Source organism: Hemitrygon akajei, chromosome 7, assembly GCF_048418815.1.
Source record: "Hemitrygon akajei chromosome 7, sHemAka1.3, whole genome shotgun sequence".
NCBI lineage: Eukaryota > Metazoa > Chordata > Chondrichthyes > Myliobatiformes > Dasyatidae > Hemitrygon > Hemitrygon akajei.
The window spans coordinates 136,316,119-136,334,781 of record NC_133130.1 but is presented as its reverse complement, the minus strand read 5'-3'; the positions used below and the strand labels follow the sequence as shown (position 1 = coordinate 136,334,781).

General features: G+C 39.6%; 1 protein-coding gene across 10 annotated transcripts in view; it reads right to left on the bottom strand.

Moving 5' to 3' along the window:
- The window catches only part of LOC140730957 (histone-lysine N-methyltransferase EHMT1-like), a 188,886-nt gene that overhangs the window by 90,141 nt on the left and 80,082 nt on the right, over nt 1-18,663 (bottom strand). For 9 of the 10 annotated variants that reach the window (XM_073052060.1, XM_073052063.1, XM_073052065.1 and 6 more), the window contains 4 exons: nt 9,699-9,816; nt 9,152-9,279; nt 5,544-5,759; nt 4,265-4,372 (listed from right to left, as the gene is read on the bottom strand). In XM_073052060.1, coding sequence (XP_072908161.1) covers nt 4,265-4,372; nt 5,544-5,759; nt 9,152-9,279; nt 9,699-9,816 — 570 coding nt within the window. The remainder of the gene's footprint in view (nt 1-4,264; nt 4,373-5,543; nt 5,760-9,151; nt 9,280-9,698; nt 9,817-18,663) is intronic. The other variant, XM_073052069.1, reaches the window with a different exon arrangement.

Here is an 18,663-nt window from a genome sequence, read left to right as displayed (position 1 = left end):
ATACTGCCCGGCCTGAGCTTCTCCATCATCCGGTATGTTCCTCTGGATTTCCAGCATCTATAGAATCTGGTGTTAATAACAACACAAGCTCCTTTCCCACCTTTCTGCCTATAGGCAGATCTCCAACCTCAGGACAGGCTGCCTCAAATTCCTGGCCTCACTTTCACAAAGTTTGTGATTATGGTGGAACATTCAATTAAGGTTTTCAAAAGGCAATTGGCTAATTGTTTTTGTGGAATATAGTTTAGATAGCTAGTAGAAAAAGGCTGGAAAATGAGACCAAATCCACTGTTTTACAAGACCTGATGAAGATTTAAAGGGTTAAATGTGTTCCATCTATTTGACAAGTTTATTGTCATTTCGACCATAAACTGCTGTACAGTACACAGTAAAAATGAAACAATGTTCCTCCAGGACCCTGGTGCTACATGAAACAACACAAAACTACACTAGACTACGTGAGACAGCATAAAAACTACACCAGATTACAGACCTGCACAGGACTATATAAAATGCACAAAACAATGCAGGGCAGTATAATAATTAATAAACAAGACAATAGGCACAGTACAGGACAAATTACAATATAATAATAAATGATGTAGATGTCAGTCTAGACTCTGAGCGCTTATTTTAATTACATTGATGAAAGAAAAATTATAACCATATAAAACAAACCCAAATTTGTCACCTGACCTACACTCAGTGGCCACTTTATTAGGTACAACTATGTAATACACCTTGTTTAAGACCATGCTGTATTTTATACACAGATTTATGCTATTGGTTATTTTATTTTTGCATATTTTCTATAAATCCAATGTGTTCCTTTAATTATATTATGCATTTCAGTTAGTTAAGCTTGTTGAATTAGACAACAGGATTTGTCTTGTTAATATTTCACCAACAAGATGCCCCAGAACATTCTGGAGGGTTCGCAGGAGAGTGGAGGAATTTTGGAAGAAGGAGAAAGAAGAAAAATGAAAGCGGACAACAAATGAACAGAAGAACATGAACTCATTTGGAAGGACAGATACTACTGTCAGAAAATCATCATGCAGACAATGATCTCACAGAGAATGTGAAGGTCAGTTTTAGTTAGCTAGTTATGACATGACCTTCGGGACAGCTCAATGCTTTGTCCTTGGACGTTGCATGGATATTATGTACCACTTTAACTGAGTATCCAGGCAGAATTGTTCAGTACCGTGTGTAAATGAAGTGAAGCAAACCAGATTGGTTATGCAACCATGTGCTCCAACGATAATGTGCACACTGTTGGCTATTTATATATGTGTAATGGGCCCTTTTCTTTATTGTTTTATTATAGTTTAAAATATTTTGTCAATACAACTTTAATCTAAGCTTATACTGGTGTGAGTTAAATTATTGCTTCCTGGCGAACAGTACATATGCATGGGTGTGTCAATATTCATACAAGAAAATGTCCTACTTTCCCTTAAAGGAACATTCAAACTTTGAGGTTTTGTATTTACCCAATCATATTTACACTAGACATGTTTATTTATTGGAAATGGCTTTTTCATCATTATTCCCAAAGCACTGCAGGGTGGTGTTACTGTTAGCTTACATTCGCAGTACAAGCTAACTCACTATGAGTCTACGGCGAGAGAGTTACACCTGTACACCTCATTAATGCATATTTCAAATCAGCCAATCACATGGCTGCAATTCAACACATAAAAGCATCCATACATAGTCAAGGGGTTCACTTATTATTCAGATCAAACATCAGTATGGGGAATGTAAGTGATTTTGACCGTGGAATGACTGTTGGTGCCAGATGGGGTGATTTGAGTATCTTAGAAACAGCTGATCTCCTGGGATTTTCACGGAAAGCAGTCTCTAAATTTACAGAGAATGGTACAAAAAACAAAACACCTCCAGTGAGCAGTAGCTTTATAGGCGAAAACATCTTGTTAATGAAATAAGTCAGAGGAGAATGGCCAGACTGGTTCAAGCTGACAGAAAGGCAACAGTAATGCATTACAACAGTGGTGTGCAAAACAACATCTCTGAACGCACATGTTAAACATTGATGTGAATGGAGTACAGCAGCAGAAAACCATGAACATACACTCCTATATCTAATAAAGTGAACACTGAGTGCAAATGTTCTCACATGTTTAAGTACCACTCATCTCTCACAGACACCAACTTCTCAACCATTATGAACTAGACTACCAATGTCCTATATTTAGGCAAATGATGAAATCTCATGGTAAATCAATTATCCAGAAAAACTTCCAAATACACAAGTTTCACGAAATGCAGTCCAATGAACTCATGACAAATTAGCAGGTTTATTTACTTTACTCACAGCAATTGAACAAAATACAAATCAGCTTATACATGAACTGTAGAACATTGCTCAAAGCAAACCATATCAATACTACACAGGAGCAAAATAAACTCTCTGGAGATTTCTCTAAAACTAATCACACTAACAATCACTCTGATTATCTAACTCTGGTTTCAAACAGAACTATATACATCTTCAGTCTACATTTCTTAAGGGAGTAGGAGTGCAACAGCTTGATTACTAGCCCTGTCCCCAACACCTAAAGCTCAACTATCCTGCCAATCAGATAGAACATGACTCTCCAGTGACACTGGGATATTCCAGACTCTGTGAAGGAGTTGCATGGTAAGCTCCAAGAGGCCTCTTCTTCTAGTTGGATATTCTAGAAGTGAGCTATGAGACTTTACACAGAGAAGGATAATTTAATCAAATTGCCAATTACAGTTAGACCTCACTGGCTTCCTCTTTCCGGGTCACTCCGCCAGAAGGGATGTTAACAGATACCTTGCTAAAAACTCTCTGGTTAGGCCACATCTGGAGTACTACATACAGTTCTGATTGGCCCACTACAGGGAGGATGTTGAAGCTCTGGAGAGGGTGCAGAAGAGGTTTACAAGGCTGCTGTGGAAGAGACTGTGACTATCCACCTAAGCTTTGCTTCTTATATTTTATAAACCTATATAACATCATTCCTCACGTGTCTACAGTCCAATAATAATAAACACAGACACGATGAACTGCAAATTCTGGAAGCCTAAAGCAACACACAACGGAGCAGGAGAAACTCAGTGGGTCAGGCAATTATCTTTGGATGGAAGTAAACAGCTAACATTTCAAGTTGAGATCCTTCAGCAGGACTACAAAGAAAGAGGGAAGATAGTATAAAAAGGTGTGAGGGAGCAAAAGAGCAAGGGATAGGTTGCTCTGGGTAAGGAGGGGAAAGTGGGAATGATATTAGAGGCTTCTTCCACCCTTCCCATTTCATGATGTGTTTATTTTTCTCTGTTGCAACAAGAACATGCAGTAAACTTATTTTTTGGCTTAGCCCATTTCACTGGTATGCATATATACTGCAGTCTTCTGGAAACCCAGAAGACAAAGAGTCAAAGAGAATTGCAAGGAAAAGGTAACTGCCCTTTTGGCACCAAACATAGTCTTTCAAATATACATTTCTTCTTCCTAGCTACAAGACCAATTCCACATCCCACTACCCCCAATAACAAAATCAGATTGGTTTTATTGACCTAATCATGCCACCGTCCCCACTGACACTCTACAAATCAAGGAGGGGGCATTCTAATTCAAACTTTTGTGAAGGTTCCATTTTCTTTATTGGATTGTGAATTTTTCTTTTGAGGTTGGCAAGTGTGTTTGCTCATCTGTTCTTAGATGAAAAACATTAACTTGCCTGTATCACAGTAAATCTGAAATCAACAATCAGGAGCATAATCAATAATGTCCATTGAATATAAAAGTTAATTCACAAATTCTCATTGCACCCATTCACATCTAATCACTATTTCACAAATACACATGACAGGTCAAGGAGTAAGCCACCTTCCTTGAAGTTGTTTCCTCAATTGGTCCTTGTTCTAGAGAATAACCACAACATGAACCAGGAAACTAAAATATAGAACAGAAGATTTTAAGAAATGATTCATAACAATGCACAGATAGCCACCCGGTGCTGTAGTGGCATCAACACTGGACTTTGAGGTGAGTGATCCCAGGTTCGGATTTCCATCCATCCTGGGTTGAGCATCGAGTTAGAACCTGGTCTCATAAAATCAAGACAAAATGCTAAAGAAATGGCAAGGTTGCCATCCAATGCACCACAACATGCTGAGAGGAATAAAAATGTACATATAATGATATTCAGAAGCCAAATGTCCTCTGAGTCAAATATCTAGAGTGTATACACATCCAGCACAAATGACTCACCACATCAGATTCAAAGTCTTCATCATCATCATCATCATCATCATCATCATCAAAGTCATCAGAATCTTGTTCCTCTTCAAGATCATATTCTTCCTGCTGGTAGTTAGCCTGTATGGAGAAATAAAATTTCTGTAGCAAACTGCAACCTACAGCCAGTAAATTTGTAGGTATCATGAGCCTCAAGGGAAAGAAATAACAAAAATAAAGTAATTGTGGCTAAGATAACTGATAAAATAATTCTGGGTTCATTGGAAAGCAAGTGGAAAAATGGGAGGAATTTACTACTACTGGCACCACAGTAACAAAGTGATTAGTGCAACGCTACTAGAGCTCTGGGCTTTGGAATATGGAGTTCAATTCCAATGTCATCCATGAGAAGTCTGTACATTCTCCTTATGGAACATGTGGGGTTTTCTCCAGGTGCTCTGGTTTCCTCCCACAATCCAAAGACATACTGATTAGTAGTTTAATTGGTTATTATTAAATGTCCCATGATTAGGCCAGGGGTTTGCTGGGTGATGCAGCTCAAAGGGCCTATTCCATGCTGTATCTCAATCAATCAATAAAATTATTCACATCTCAATACTTCATTTGTCATATTTTAGCAGAACATAGACAGTATACATTTAATGGAGATGTGCAATGGATATCTGGATTTCTGCAGAAGGAAACAAAGGCAATTTATAAATGTAGCTTTTTTTTTGCTTTAAGAAAACATTAATTTCTACTTACAGGATAATCAAATCACTTCCTCACAAATCTACATAGTCAAGGATAACTTAAATCAACTTATTTTGTTATAGTTTTCCAATTATTTGCAGAGAATTAATTGTTTTAACACTATCAGAAAGCCAGCTTGCATGAAAAAATAATTTTTGATGGACTCTCTTAAGTACATTTGCAATTTCAACCATGAATAAATTGAATTAAATGTTCAAGTCTGTTTAGAAATTAAAGCAACAGGTAAATTTGATAAGAAACCCCACGGAAAACAAATAAACAACAGGAACATAAATTTGTTTGAAAGTTAAAGAGAAACTTCTATGCAAATCAGAAGCTTACAAAGTTTGCAAACAGACCCTGATTGTTAAAATAGCAATTTGAGGACCATCAGTAAGAATTCTGGTTATTGGTTCTGTTATGTAATTATGGATATCAGGGCTGGAAGTTAAACATAACCAGGATTTCTTATTCTCAAAGTTGCAAATATTCGTATTCATTAGCTGTAAAAAGTCTTGGACTGTGAAAATTAACTGGCAAAGCAGCACTAAGTACATACTTCCTTAGAAATCTCCATTTTGCGAATGTGTTCAAGCCCCCTAAAGTCCATGGATAACTCCGAATCTGGTTGATCTACAATACTATACTTTTCTTCTTCCTCCTCCTCCTCTTCGTCCTCTTCCTCTTCATCATCCTCAGATTCCATACCTTGAGATGTGTCAATACTTTCTCCATTTATGTTCTGGGTAACACCATTGGAGGGGTTAGTCTGTTCCTTCAATATATAAGAAAAAGACAAAGGTCAGGACAATATTTCAGACCTGAAAACAGAAGAGCATGATTCATTGATCTGGACTATTAGATCTTAAAATGTCAAGTGCAGCATCATCCAACCAAAACACTCTTGATTCATCATATGTTGTCTTGTAGTCTGCTGTGCCTTGTTTCATCTGAATACATTTGCCCACATCTCTAAACTTCGCTCAATTTTTATAAAAATAAGTCATCTCTAGAATTATCATGCATCATGTTATACACTTGAAAATCATGCTTTGGTAAATATAGCTAGCAAACATTTACAAGTACTGAACATTCAAATATTTTTACTATAAATTGCACAAGTGAATTCATGTTAGTATTTTCCACACATGATAAACCAGTTGACAGCTTACTTTGTGCTACTTCCAAGAAAAAATAATTTCCTTATAGCTTTCATATACCTTTTTGGTACATCAGTATTTTCGCACTATCATTCAATATATGCAAATTTCCAGCATAGCACAGCACCCTCTGGTGCATCAAAAGTCTCACTACAAATCTTTGCGGAAATTTAAATCTGATTAACAAAATTTTTTCACCTGTTAAAGATTTAAAGTTCTGCAATTCAATCCATGATAGAGGGAACTGCAACTAAAGCAATGCTCCAGCATTCATGATCAAATGCAAGGACAGTAGTATACTGAATATTGTCTACCTGGCCAACTCTTGCAACCATTGGAACAAGAATATATATTCTTTTGAGTTTACATCACTCTAGGTTACTTAAGAGAAATTTCCAAATTTTATAAAAAGGGAAATGTGGAAAAGTCTTGTATTTTAAGCAGTCTTCCTGGAAACTAGTCTTGCTCAGTCTGATGAAGCAGAAAAGGGAAGGGGTAGATCCAGGATTGTCCTAAAGTTTTGTCCAGCAAGATTCAGACAAATGATGCTCCGGGGTAAAAAAAAAGTATCAGTTATGCCATGAAGTTCATAAAAAATACTATAGTAAATACTAGAGATCGCAAATAAAAATAGAAATAACTTGAAATGCTCTTCTCTTCAGCAGCTTCCACAAAAAGAGAACAGAAGTATTAAAGGTTTGTCAGTTATTTTTCATCAGTACTGAGGGAAGAAAAATGATGGGCTTGTGAAAAAGATTGCATGAGAGATCAAATGCCGGAAAGTTTGCAAGCCCACTTTGCTGTATCACTGCTTTGTCACCTAAATTCTACTGTAGTTTATCCAATTGCACAACTTCCCTAAAATTACTCCCAACTAATTCTGATAAAACTCAGCGTTTACTCAGAATTTGCAAAGATAAATTGCAAGCAACATGGTTTCTCAAATCTAAATTCAAATACATCAATAAATTTATTTAATGCAACACTTTTAGCTCCAATACAAACTTTCCAGATCTAACAAGATAGTTGATTTACATATGAAGTAACTTCTTCCTCAAATTAAAACATATTAATGCAAAATAAATGACCTGCTTTTTAATGGGTTACATGGGCTACCGGGGCAGCCCCGGTCAAAATTTCTGTTACTGTGCATAGTTAAGTGAGTAGAAGATGAACTGATCTCCAAAAGTCGTAAAGTTAAAGATGAAGCATTCTTTTCAACATTTTAAGCAAGATTAGTGTATTATTTTTGTTTTGTACAATTTTAGAGTGAAAAAAAGAAAAGGAGCACAATGCAAAAGTTTGGGCACCCAAGAGATTTGAGCTCTCAGATAACTTTTACCAAGGTCTCAGACCTTAATTAGCTTGTTAGGGCTATAGCTTGTTCACAGTCAACATTAGGAAAGGACAGGTGATGCAAATTTCAAAGCTTTATAAATACCCTGACTCCTCAGACCTTGTCCCAACAATCTGCAGCCATGGGCACCTCTAAGCAGCTGCCTAGCCCTCTGAAAATTAAAATAAATGATGCCCACAAAGCAGGAGAAGGGTATAAGAAGACAGCAAAGCATTCTCAGGTAGCCATTTCCTCAGTTCGTAATGTAATTAAGAAATGGCAGTTAACAGGAATGATGGAGGTCAAGTTGAGGTCTGGAAGACCAAGAGAACTGCTCGTACGATTGCTAGAAAGACAAATCAAAACCCCCGTTTGACTGCAAAAGACTTTCAGGAAGATTTAGCAGACTCTAGAGTGGTGGTGCACTGTTCTACTGTGTAGCGACACCTGCACAAATATAAACTTCATGGAAGAGCAATCAGAAGAAAACCTTTCCTGCGTTCTCACCACAAAATTCCGCGTCAGAAGTTTACAAAGGAACATCTAAACAAATCTGATGCATTTTGGAAACAAGTCCTATGGATTGTTGAAGTTAAAATAGAACTTTTTGGCCGCAATGAGCAAAGATGTGTTTGGAGAAAAAAAGGGTGCAGAATTTCATAAAAAGAACACCTCTCCAACTGTTAAGCACGGGGGTGGATCGATCATGGTTTGGGCTTGTGTTGCATCCAGTGGCAAAGGGAACATTTCTCTGGTAGAGAGAAGAATGAATTCAATTAAATACCAGCAAATTCTGGAAGCAAACATCACACCATCTGTAAAAAAGCTGAAAATGAAAAGAGGATGGCTTCTACAACAGCATAATGATCCTAGACACACCTCAAAATCTGCAATGGACTACCTCATGAGGCACAAGCTGAAGGTTTTGCCATGGCCCTCACAGTCTCCCGACCTAAACATTATCGAAAATCTGTGGATAGACCTCAAAAGAGCAGTGCATGCAAGACGGCCCAAGAACCTCACAGAACTAGAAGCCTTTTGCAAGGAAGAATGGGCGAAAATCCTCCAAACAAGAATTGAAAGACTTTTAGCTGGCTACAAAAAGTGTTTACAAGCTGTGATACTTGCCAAAGGGGGTGTTACTAAGTACTGACCATGCAGGTGCCCAAACTTTTGTTTCGGGCCCTTTTCCTTTTTTGTTACTTTGAAACTGTAAAAGATGGAATTAAAAAGGTAATTTTGCTTAAAATATTGAAGAAATGTGTCATCTTTAACTTTATGCATTTTGGAAATCAGGTCATCTTTTACTCGCTTAGCTATTCACAATAACAGCAATTTTGACCGGGGTGGGGGGGTGCCCAAACTTTTGCATGGCACTGTATCATATTTTAATTGAAGCTGCAGAATGCATTTCGCCAAGCAGAATCTAACCTCAGCACGATTTTAAAAAAGGACAAAGGATGATCTCAGTAGAGCTTTGCTTGACCAGTACCAATACTCACTTGATATCAGATTTTTTTCCTTAAAATGGACAATAAATAAAACACCTAACCAAAGCAAAAAACAAAGTTTGAAATAGAAATCCTATTCTTAACTACACTATAACATTTTTTTCTGAAGTGGAAATGGAAAATAAAATCTGAGTAGAAGGCTTACACTTTCTAGACCCACCTGCATGTCAGATGCAGACTGTGACATGTTCTGAAACATTTCAAGTACGGTGCGCTGTTTTAACAGTTTGGTCTTCTTCTTAGGAGCCAGGTTATAAGTTCCCATTTTCCTTTTCTTCTTCCTAGCCACTGTCAAAGTTTTAATTATTTTGAATATTTAATAAGAAATGTATGGTCTACAAGGGTATGGCTGCCATTCATGTTTATGTGTTACTATCTCAATTATAATTGCACTGAGACTTATTCATTCAAATTGGAAATGTCTACACTATCTAAAGACATACATCAATCTGAACTATTTAATCAAAATATATACACTAAAATAAAATACTATATTTAAAAACATTTCTGCCATAGCATATTTTATTGTTGTATTGTTAGGAAATTTTAAATTTACTATTGGAAATTTACCTCTAAATTAGCAGCCTTAAAATATTTACTGTTAATTAATTTATTAATTATAATATCTTCATCACTTGAATTTTCGTGACAATGAATGCACATTTAAAATAAAACTTACTGTATTCCAGTTCAGTTACTGTTATTACCTGACTGTGGCTTACTAGTGGTTGAATTGTTCTGATTCTGAGGTAGTATCAGTTTCTGTGGTGATGGTGGTGGTGGATTTTTCCCACATTCTAGACTCTTTGGGTCTTTGTTTGGTGGCTTTAAAAGTAGAAGTAGAAAATTAATGTCTTCTAACACTATGGTTTGCAAGGTACCACTGCACATACAATAACAAACAAAGATTCCCAGCTAAACCTGTTGCACAATCTACATATAAATACAAACCTAATCAAAGCCCACTCCAATCAATGAAAAAAAATGTAACTAGTACTTGATCAATAAAATTTCTCTCTAAAAAGATGCACGACATCTTATATAATTTGCTCAAAAGATTTCGAAATGTTTTTTTGGCAAAAAAAAAATCTTCTCAGCTGCTAAAACAGAAGTAAACGTCAAAATGCTATGTAATCCTTGTGTCTGGTAGCAATTTAATATGAAGCTATCTTATTACCATAAGATCATAAGACATAGGAGTAGAATTAGGCCACACAGCCCATCAAGTCTACTCCAGCATTTCATCATAACTGATTTATTATCCCTCTCAATCCCATTCTCCTGCCTTGTCCCCATAACCCCTGATGCCCTAACTAATCAAGAACATATCCACCTCCGCTTTAAATATACTGAATGGCTTGGCCTCCACAGCCATATGAGAGAATGAATTCCACAAATTCACCATCCTCTGGCAAAAGAAATTTCTCATCTCTGTTCTAAACAGGCATCCTTTCATTCTCAGACTGAGCCTTCTGGTCCCAGACTCACTCACTATAAGGAAACAACCTCTCCACATCCACACTGTCTAAGCCTTTCAATGTTTGACAGGATTCTATGAGATTCCACTTCAGTCTTCTAAACTCCAAATAGTACAGGACCAGAGCCATCAAATGCTCCTTATATGTTAACCCCTACATTCCTGGAATAATTCTCGTGAATCTCCTCTGCACCTTCTCCAATGTCAGCACATCTTTACTTAGAAAGGGACCCAAAACTGTTCACATTACTCCAAATGCAGTCTGATCAATGTCTTATAAAGCCTCAGCATCAGATCCTTGCTCTTATATTCTAGTGCTCTTGAAATAAGTACTTTAACATTGCATTTGCTTTCCTTGCCATCCACTCAACTTACAAGTTAATTTAAGGGAATTCAGCACAAGAACCTATGCACCTATGATTTTTGAATTTTCTCTCTGTTTAGAAAATAATTTAAACCTTTAGACTTGTGACAGACTTGTGAAAATACAAAATATAACCATCTGGATTGCATGCAAAATTAATAAACCAGTATTAGCTTTCTAGTTGTATAGACTATTGAAAATACTAGCATTCCTGATATTCTGAATTAATATTCTATATTCACTGATACCTAAAAGAAACTGTGTAGAGGATTGATTCCAATGTGAATTAAATAATAAAACAAAATTAAAACACTGCAGATACTGAAAGTCTGAAATAAAATTAGAAAAAGATGAAAATGTCCAGCAGTTCAGACAAAATCTGTACAAGCACTTAATGTTTCAGATTCCTAACCTCACTTCTGATGAAAAGTCTACTGCTGTTTCTGATTTCCAATAGGTAAACTGGTCTGAAACATTTGCTGCCTTATAATTTCCTGGTTAAACAATGCAAATTTCATCGAAGCTGATAGTCTAGGTTTATTTCCAGTCACAATTTATGTGACCAGGAAAGGTTGATTTATTAGATTGGCTTAAAAAAAATCACAAAATCAACTACAGCGCAAGAGGCCATTAGGCTCATGTACGTATGCCACCCAAGAACTATACAAATTAATTATACTTCCCAACATCCTTCCGGATCACAGCACAGTGATATATGCTTCCACTTCCACTAACAATTTCCAACCCTCTAATTCATGCCCTCCTCCTGCTTCAAGTGAAATGATTTCCCTCTAATTCACCTGCCCTTTATCCAGAATATGTTTACCAAAAAAATGACTTCTCTGAACAGCGAAATGCGCTCTTATATTCACTTCAATCTATTTGTTTTACATCATAAATTCAGTTACTGATCACATGTGCCAAACTATTGATCTGCCTTGTTCAATCAACCTGCACCCAGACCACAGCCCTCCATACCCCTCCCATCCATGTACCTATCTAAAATGCTCTTCAATCTTGAAATAGAACCCGCATCCACCACTTCCACTGGCAGCTGCTCATCGCTAGTGGAGTTTGTGGCTGTTAGATGCAGACCATTTTATTTGCCACAGGAATTCACCTCTGTTCTTATATTCGGTGTCTACATTCCTCCCAGCTCTAATGCTAAGGAGGCGCTCTGTGAAATGTATGGGGCTATTAGCGAACTGCAGAACGCACACCCTGATGGACTGTTTATTGTCGCCGGTGATTTTAACCACGCAAACCTTAAGTCAGTGCTCCCCAAATTCCATCAGTATGTGGTCTTTGCAACGAGAGGGGAGAACGCGTTGGACCTTGCTTATACAAACATCCTCGACGCATACCGGGCAGAGCCCCACCCCCACCTTGGTTATTCAGACCACATCTCTGTTATGCTAATCCCAGCATACAGACCGCTCGTCAGGCGCTCCAGACCAGTTCAGAAGCAGGTGAAAATCTGGCCAGCAGGAGCCATCTCTCCTCTTCAAGACTGCTTTGAGCACACTGACTGGCATATGTTCAGGGAGACTGCAACCAATGGCGACTCTACCAACTTAGAGTACACAGCATCAGTGACCAGCTACATCAGCAAGTGCATTGATGATGTTACTCTGTCCAAGACCATCACTATACACGCTAACCAGAAGCCATGGATGACTGCGGAGGTGCGTGCGCTGCTGAGGACCCGCGACTCCGCCTTCAAAACAGGCGACAAGGCAGCTCTAACAACAGCGAGGGCCAAACTGTCCTGAGCCATCAGAGGGGCAAAGCGTTCACACGCCCAGCTAATCCACAGCCACTTTCAGGACAGCGGCGACACACGGCACACGTGGAAGGGCATCCAGCACATAACCAATTACAGGACAACATTACCTGACTGTGCAGGTGATGCCTCCCTCCCAGATGTGCTGAATAACTTCTACACCCGGAAAATGACGTGGCGGCGAGGAAGTCCACCCTTCCTACAAATGACCAGGTGCTGCGTCTCACCGTGGCCGATGTGAGAAGAACCCTGTGCAGGGTCAACCCAAGGAAGGCTGCTCGACCAGACAACATCCCTGGTAGAGTGCTCAGAGGATGTGCAGACCAGCTAGCAGATGTTCTCACTGACATCTTCAACATCTCCCTGAGCAGCGCCACCATTCCAACATACTTCAAGGCCGCCACCATCGTCCCTGTGTCAAAGAAGTCTTCAGTGTCCTGCCCAAATGACTACCGTCCCGTTGCACTTACATCCATCATCATAAAGTGTTTCGAGAGGCTCGTCATGAGGCATATCAAGACCCTGCTGTCCCCTTCACTGGACCCCCTGCAGTTTGCATACCGTCCTAACTGCTCAACAGATGACGCCATTGCCACCACCCTCCAACTGGCCCTAACCCACCTGGACAAAAAGACACATACGTTCAGATGCTGTTCATAGACTTTAGTTCAGCATTCAACACAATCATCCCTCAGAAACTAACTGGGAAGCTGAGCCTACTGGGCCTGAACATCTCCCTCTGCAACTGGATTCTAGACTTCCTGACTGGGAGATCTCAGTCAGTCTGGATCGGAAGCAGCATCTCCAACACCATCACACTGAGCACGGGGGCCCCCCAGGGCTGTGTGCTCAGTCCACTTCTGTTCACTCTGCTGACCCACGGATGTGCTGCAACGCACAGCTCGAACCACATCATCAAGTTCGCCAATGACACGACTGTGGTGGGTCTCATCAGCAAGAACGACGAGTCAGCTTACAGACAGGAGGTGCAGCGGCTAACGGGCTGGTGCACAGCCAACAACCTGTCTCTTAATGTGAACAAAACAAAAGAGATGGTTGTTGACTTCAGGAGGGCACGGAGCGACTACTCCCCACTGAACATCGACGGCTCTTCGGTAGAGATCGTAAAGAGCACCAAATTTCTTGGTGTTCACCTAGCGGAGAATCTCACCTGGTCCCTCAACACCAGCTCCATAGCAAAGAAAGCCCAGCAGCGTCTCTACTTTCTGCGAAGGCTGAGGAAAGTCCATCTCCCACCCCCCCATCCTCATCACATTCTACAGGGGTTGTATTGAGAGCATCCTGAGCAGCTGCATCACTGCCTGGTTCGGAAATTGCACCAGCTCAGATCGCAAGACCCTGCAGCGGATAGTGAGATCAGCTGAGAAGATCATCGGGGTCTCTCTTCCCGCCATCACGGACATTTACACTACACACGCATCCGCAAAGGAAACAGCATTATGAAGGACCCCATGCACCCCTCATACAACCTCTTCTCCCTCTTGCCGTCTGGGAAAAGGCTCCGAAGCATTCGGGCTCTCACAACCAGACTATGTAATAGTTTCTTCCCCCAAGCTATCAGACTCCTCAATACCCAGAGCCTGGACTGACACCTTGCCCTACTGTCCTGTTTATTATTTATTGTAATGCCTGTACTGTTTTTGTGCACTTTACGCAGTCCTGTGTAGGTCTGTAGTCTAGTGTAACTTTCCGTGTTGCTTTCTTACATAGTTCAGTCTAGTTTTTGTACTGTGTCATGTAACACCATGGTCCTGAAAAACATTGTCTCATTTTTACTATGTACTGTACCAGCAGTTATGGTCCTTTAACATCTTTGGACTATTTTTACTGTACCCATGGTCTGTTTTTTTTAAATCAATTATGCTATTGTTTGCACTGTTGTAACTATATGGTTTTGTGCAGGTCTTGTAGCTTTAGTTTTTGGTCTTGTTTTGTCTGGTGGATTTGGAGCTCCTTTCCGGGGAACGCACTAAGACGGTAGCACGATATTAATACACAGCAGCCTCTCTGGACTCTGCATTGGGGATTGCCAAACGTTATGTGGATTTTCTGGTGTAGTCTGTTTTGTCATATGCTTTTGTGATTATCATTCTGGAGGAACGTTGTCTCATTTTTTAACTGCATTGCATTTATGGTTTCTAAATGACAATTAACTGAATCTGAATCTGAAATGACAATAAAAGTGACTTGACTTGAGCTTATTCCACATTCTCATCATACTCCAAGTGCAGAAGTTCCCCTTATGTTCCCCTTGAATATTTCACCTTTAACCCATGACCTCTAGCTCTAGTCTCATACAACCTCAGTCGGAAAAGCCTGCTTGCAATTACCCTATCAAAACTCCTCATAATTTTGTACAAACCCAATCAAATCTCCCCTCATTCTTCTATGCTCTAAGAAATGAAATCCTAACATATTCCATACTTTTTCCTATAACTCGGATCCCCAAGTCCTGGCAACATCCTTGTAAATTTTCTCTGCACTCTTTCAATTTTATTGACATCTTTCCTGTAGATAGGTGGCCAAAACTACACACAATATTCTACATCAGGCCACAACAACGTCTTATACAACTTCAACAAAACATCCCAACTCCTGTACTCAATACTTCGATTTATGAATGTACCATAAGCTTTCTTTACAACACTAGCTACCTGTAGCACCATTTTCAAGGAATTATGTATCTGGATTGTCACATCCCTCTGTTCTATCACACCCCTCAGCGCCCTACCACTCACCATGTAAATCCTACCCAGGTATGTCTTCCCAACATGCAACTCCCCACACTTCTAAATTCCATCTGCCATTTTTCAGCCCTTTCTCGCTGTCCACTACATCCCCAATCTCGGTGTCATCCACAAATTTGCTGATCCAGTTTACCACACTATCATCCAGATTCATTGATATACATGACAAACAACAATGGAACTGGCACCAATCCCTGTGGCACACAGCTATTAACAGACCACCATTCAGACAGGCAACCATTTACTACCACTCTCTGGCTTCTCCCATGAAGCCAATGTCAAATCCAATTTACTACCTCATCTTGAATGCCAAGCAACTGAACTCTCTTGATGAACTTCCCATGTGGGGTTTTGTTAAAGGCCTTGCTCAAGCCCATGTAGAAAACATCCACTGCCTTATCTTTATCAACATTCCTGGTAACTTCCTCAAAAGACTCTGTAACACTGGTAAGACACGACCTACCATTCACAAAGCCACGTTGCCACTCTAATCAGACCTTGTCTATCCAAATACTTAGAAATCTGGTCCCTCGGAATACTTTCCAATAACTTATTCTCTACTAATAACAGGTTCATTGGCCTGTAATCTCCTGGCTTACTCTAACAGCCTTTCTCAAAGAATGGAACAACATTAGCTATCCTCCAATCCTCCAACATCTTACCCATGACTAAAGATATCTCTGCTAGAGCCCCTGCAATTTCTGCACTTGCCTCCCACAGGGTCCAAAGGGCCACCTTGTCAGGCTCTGGAGACTTATCCATCCTAATCTGCCACAAGACAGCAAGCACTTTCCTGTCTGGAATTTTTAAACGGTTCATGATCACACTGCTGTGTTAATTTCCCAAGTAAATACAAAAAAATCCATTAAGATCTTTTCCTTTGTCTTTCAACTCCATCCATAGGTGACCACTCTGATCTTCCAGAGGACCAATTTTATCCCTTGCTATCCTTTTGCTCTAATATATCTGTAGAAGGCCTTGGAATTCTCTTTCACCCTGTCTGCTAGAACAACTTTATGACTTCCTTTAGCCCTCCTGATTTCCATAAGACCATAAGATATAGCAGTAGGATCAGGCCATTCAGTCCGAGTCTGCTCCAGCATTTCATCACGGCTCATCCAGTTTTCCACAGTCCTCTGGTCTCGAACTCTCACACCATAGGGAACATATTCTCCACATCTACTCTATCACCATTCAATAAAGTCACCCCTCATTCTTCGGAATTCTAATGAATACAGGCTTAGAGCCATCAAATGCTCTTCATATGACAAGCCATTCAATCCTGGAATAATTTTCGTGAACCTCCTCTGACCCTCTCCAGTTTCAGCACATCCTTTCCAAGGGGCCCAAAACTGCTCACAATACTCCAAATGAGGACTCACCAGTGCTTTGTAAAGTCTCAACATTAAATCCTTGCTTTAAAATTCTAGTCCTCTTGAAATGAATGCTTTGAATGCTTTGTGCCTTCTTCACCACAGACTCAACGTACAAATTAACCTTTAGGAAATCCTGCAGAATGACTCCCAAGTCCCTTTGCACCTCAGATTTTCTCTCCATTTAGAAAATAGTCAACCTTTTTATTTCTTCTACAAAATTGTATGACCATACACTTCCCAACACTATTGCCTCTGTCATTTATCTACCCATTCTCTTAACCTGTCTAAGTCCTTCTGTAGCTTCTCCACTTCCACAAAACTACCTGCCTCTCCACCTGTCTTCATAACGTCTGCAAACTTTGCAGCAAAGTCATCAATCCCTTCATCCAAATCACTGACATGTAACATAAAAAGAATTGGTCCCAACACAGACCCCTGTGACACACCACTAGTCACTGGCAGCCAGTCAAAAAAGGCTCCCTTTATTCCCACTCTTTGCCTCCTGTCAATCAGCCACTGCTTTAACCATGTAGGAATCTTCTCTGTAATACTATGAGCTTGTAACTTGTTAAGCAGCATCATGTCAAAGGCCTTCTGAAAATCCAAGTACACAACATCAAATGATTTTCCTCTGTCCATCCTGATTGTTATTTCTTCAAAGAATTCAAACAGATTTGTTAGGCAAGATTTTCCCTTTAAGAAACTATACTGACTGCGGTCTATTTTATTATGTGCCTCCAAGTACCCCAAGACCTCATCCTTAATAATTGACTCCAATATCTTCCCAACCACTAAGGTCAGATGAAATATTCTATAGTTTCCTTTCTTCTGCCTCTCTCCCTTCTTGAAAAGTGGAGTGACACTTGCAATTTTCCAGTCTTCTGGAATCTTTCCAGAATTTAGTGATTCTTGAGGGATCATTATTAATGCCTCCACAATCTCTTCAACCACCTCGTTCAGAACAACGGGATGTAGAACCATCTGGTCCAGGTGACATATCTAACTTCAGACCTTTCAATTTCCCAAGAATCTTCTCCCTTATAATTGTAACTTCACAGACTTCATGACCACGGACAACTGGAACTTCCACCATATTACTGGCGTCTTCCACAGTGAAGACTGATGCAAAATACTTATTCAGTTCATTCGCTATTTCCTCTCCAGCACTGTTTTCTGGCAGTCCAATATGCACTCTCGCCTCTCTATTACACAATGTATTTGAAGAAATTATTGGTCTCCTCTTTAACATTACTGGCTAGCTTACTTTTGTATTCCATTGTTACCCTCTCAAAGACCTTTTAGTTGCCTTCTGTTGGTTTTTAAAACCTTCCCAAAACTCTAGCTTACCACAATTTTTGTTCTATTATAACCATGATTCATGATGCCTACAACATCATACTGCCATCTGCAACTGTGTTACAAGTTCATCTACCTTATTCCGTATACCGTGCGCATTCAAATATAACCCCTTTAGGGTATTCACCCTTTTCAATTTGGTCCGCCTTTTACATTGCAACTCATCCTCTCTTTACTATGCACTGCCCCTGTTTGTAAACCAGCTATCTGATCTTCAACACTAACATCCACCTTTCCTACAATACTTCTTGCACTGAGCTATACGCAGCTCAGGACACTAGTCGCACCATGCTCAACCTTTCGAATCCCAACTTTGTCTGAGGTTTTACCAACATCTGAGTCTGCAACCTCTCCATCAACTGTCTGGCACTCTGGTTTCGATACCCCTGCAACTTCTAGCTTCAACCTGAACCCCAACACTTGCCATTTCCATTATAATCACAAGTGTCATTTCAAGCTGTTTTACAGTCAATAAGATATAGAGAGGTGTATAACAGAAAAGATTTCCTTAAGTGTTCTATTGCATTTTTTTATACGCCATTTGTACC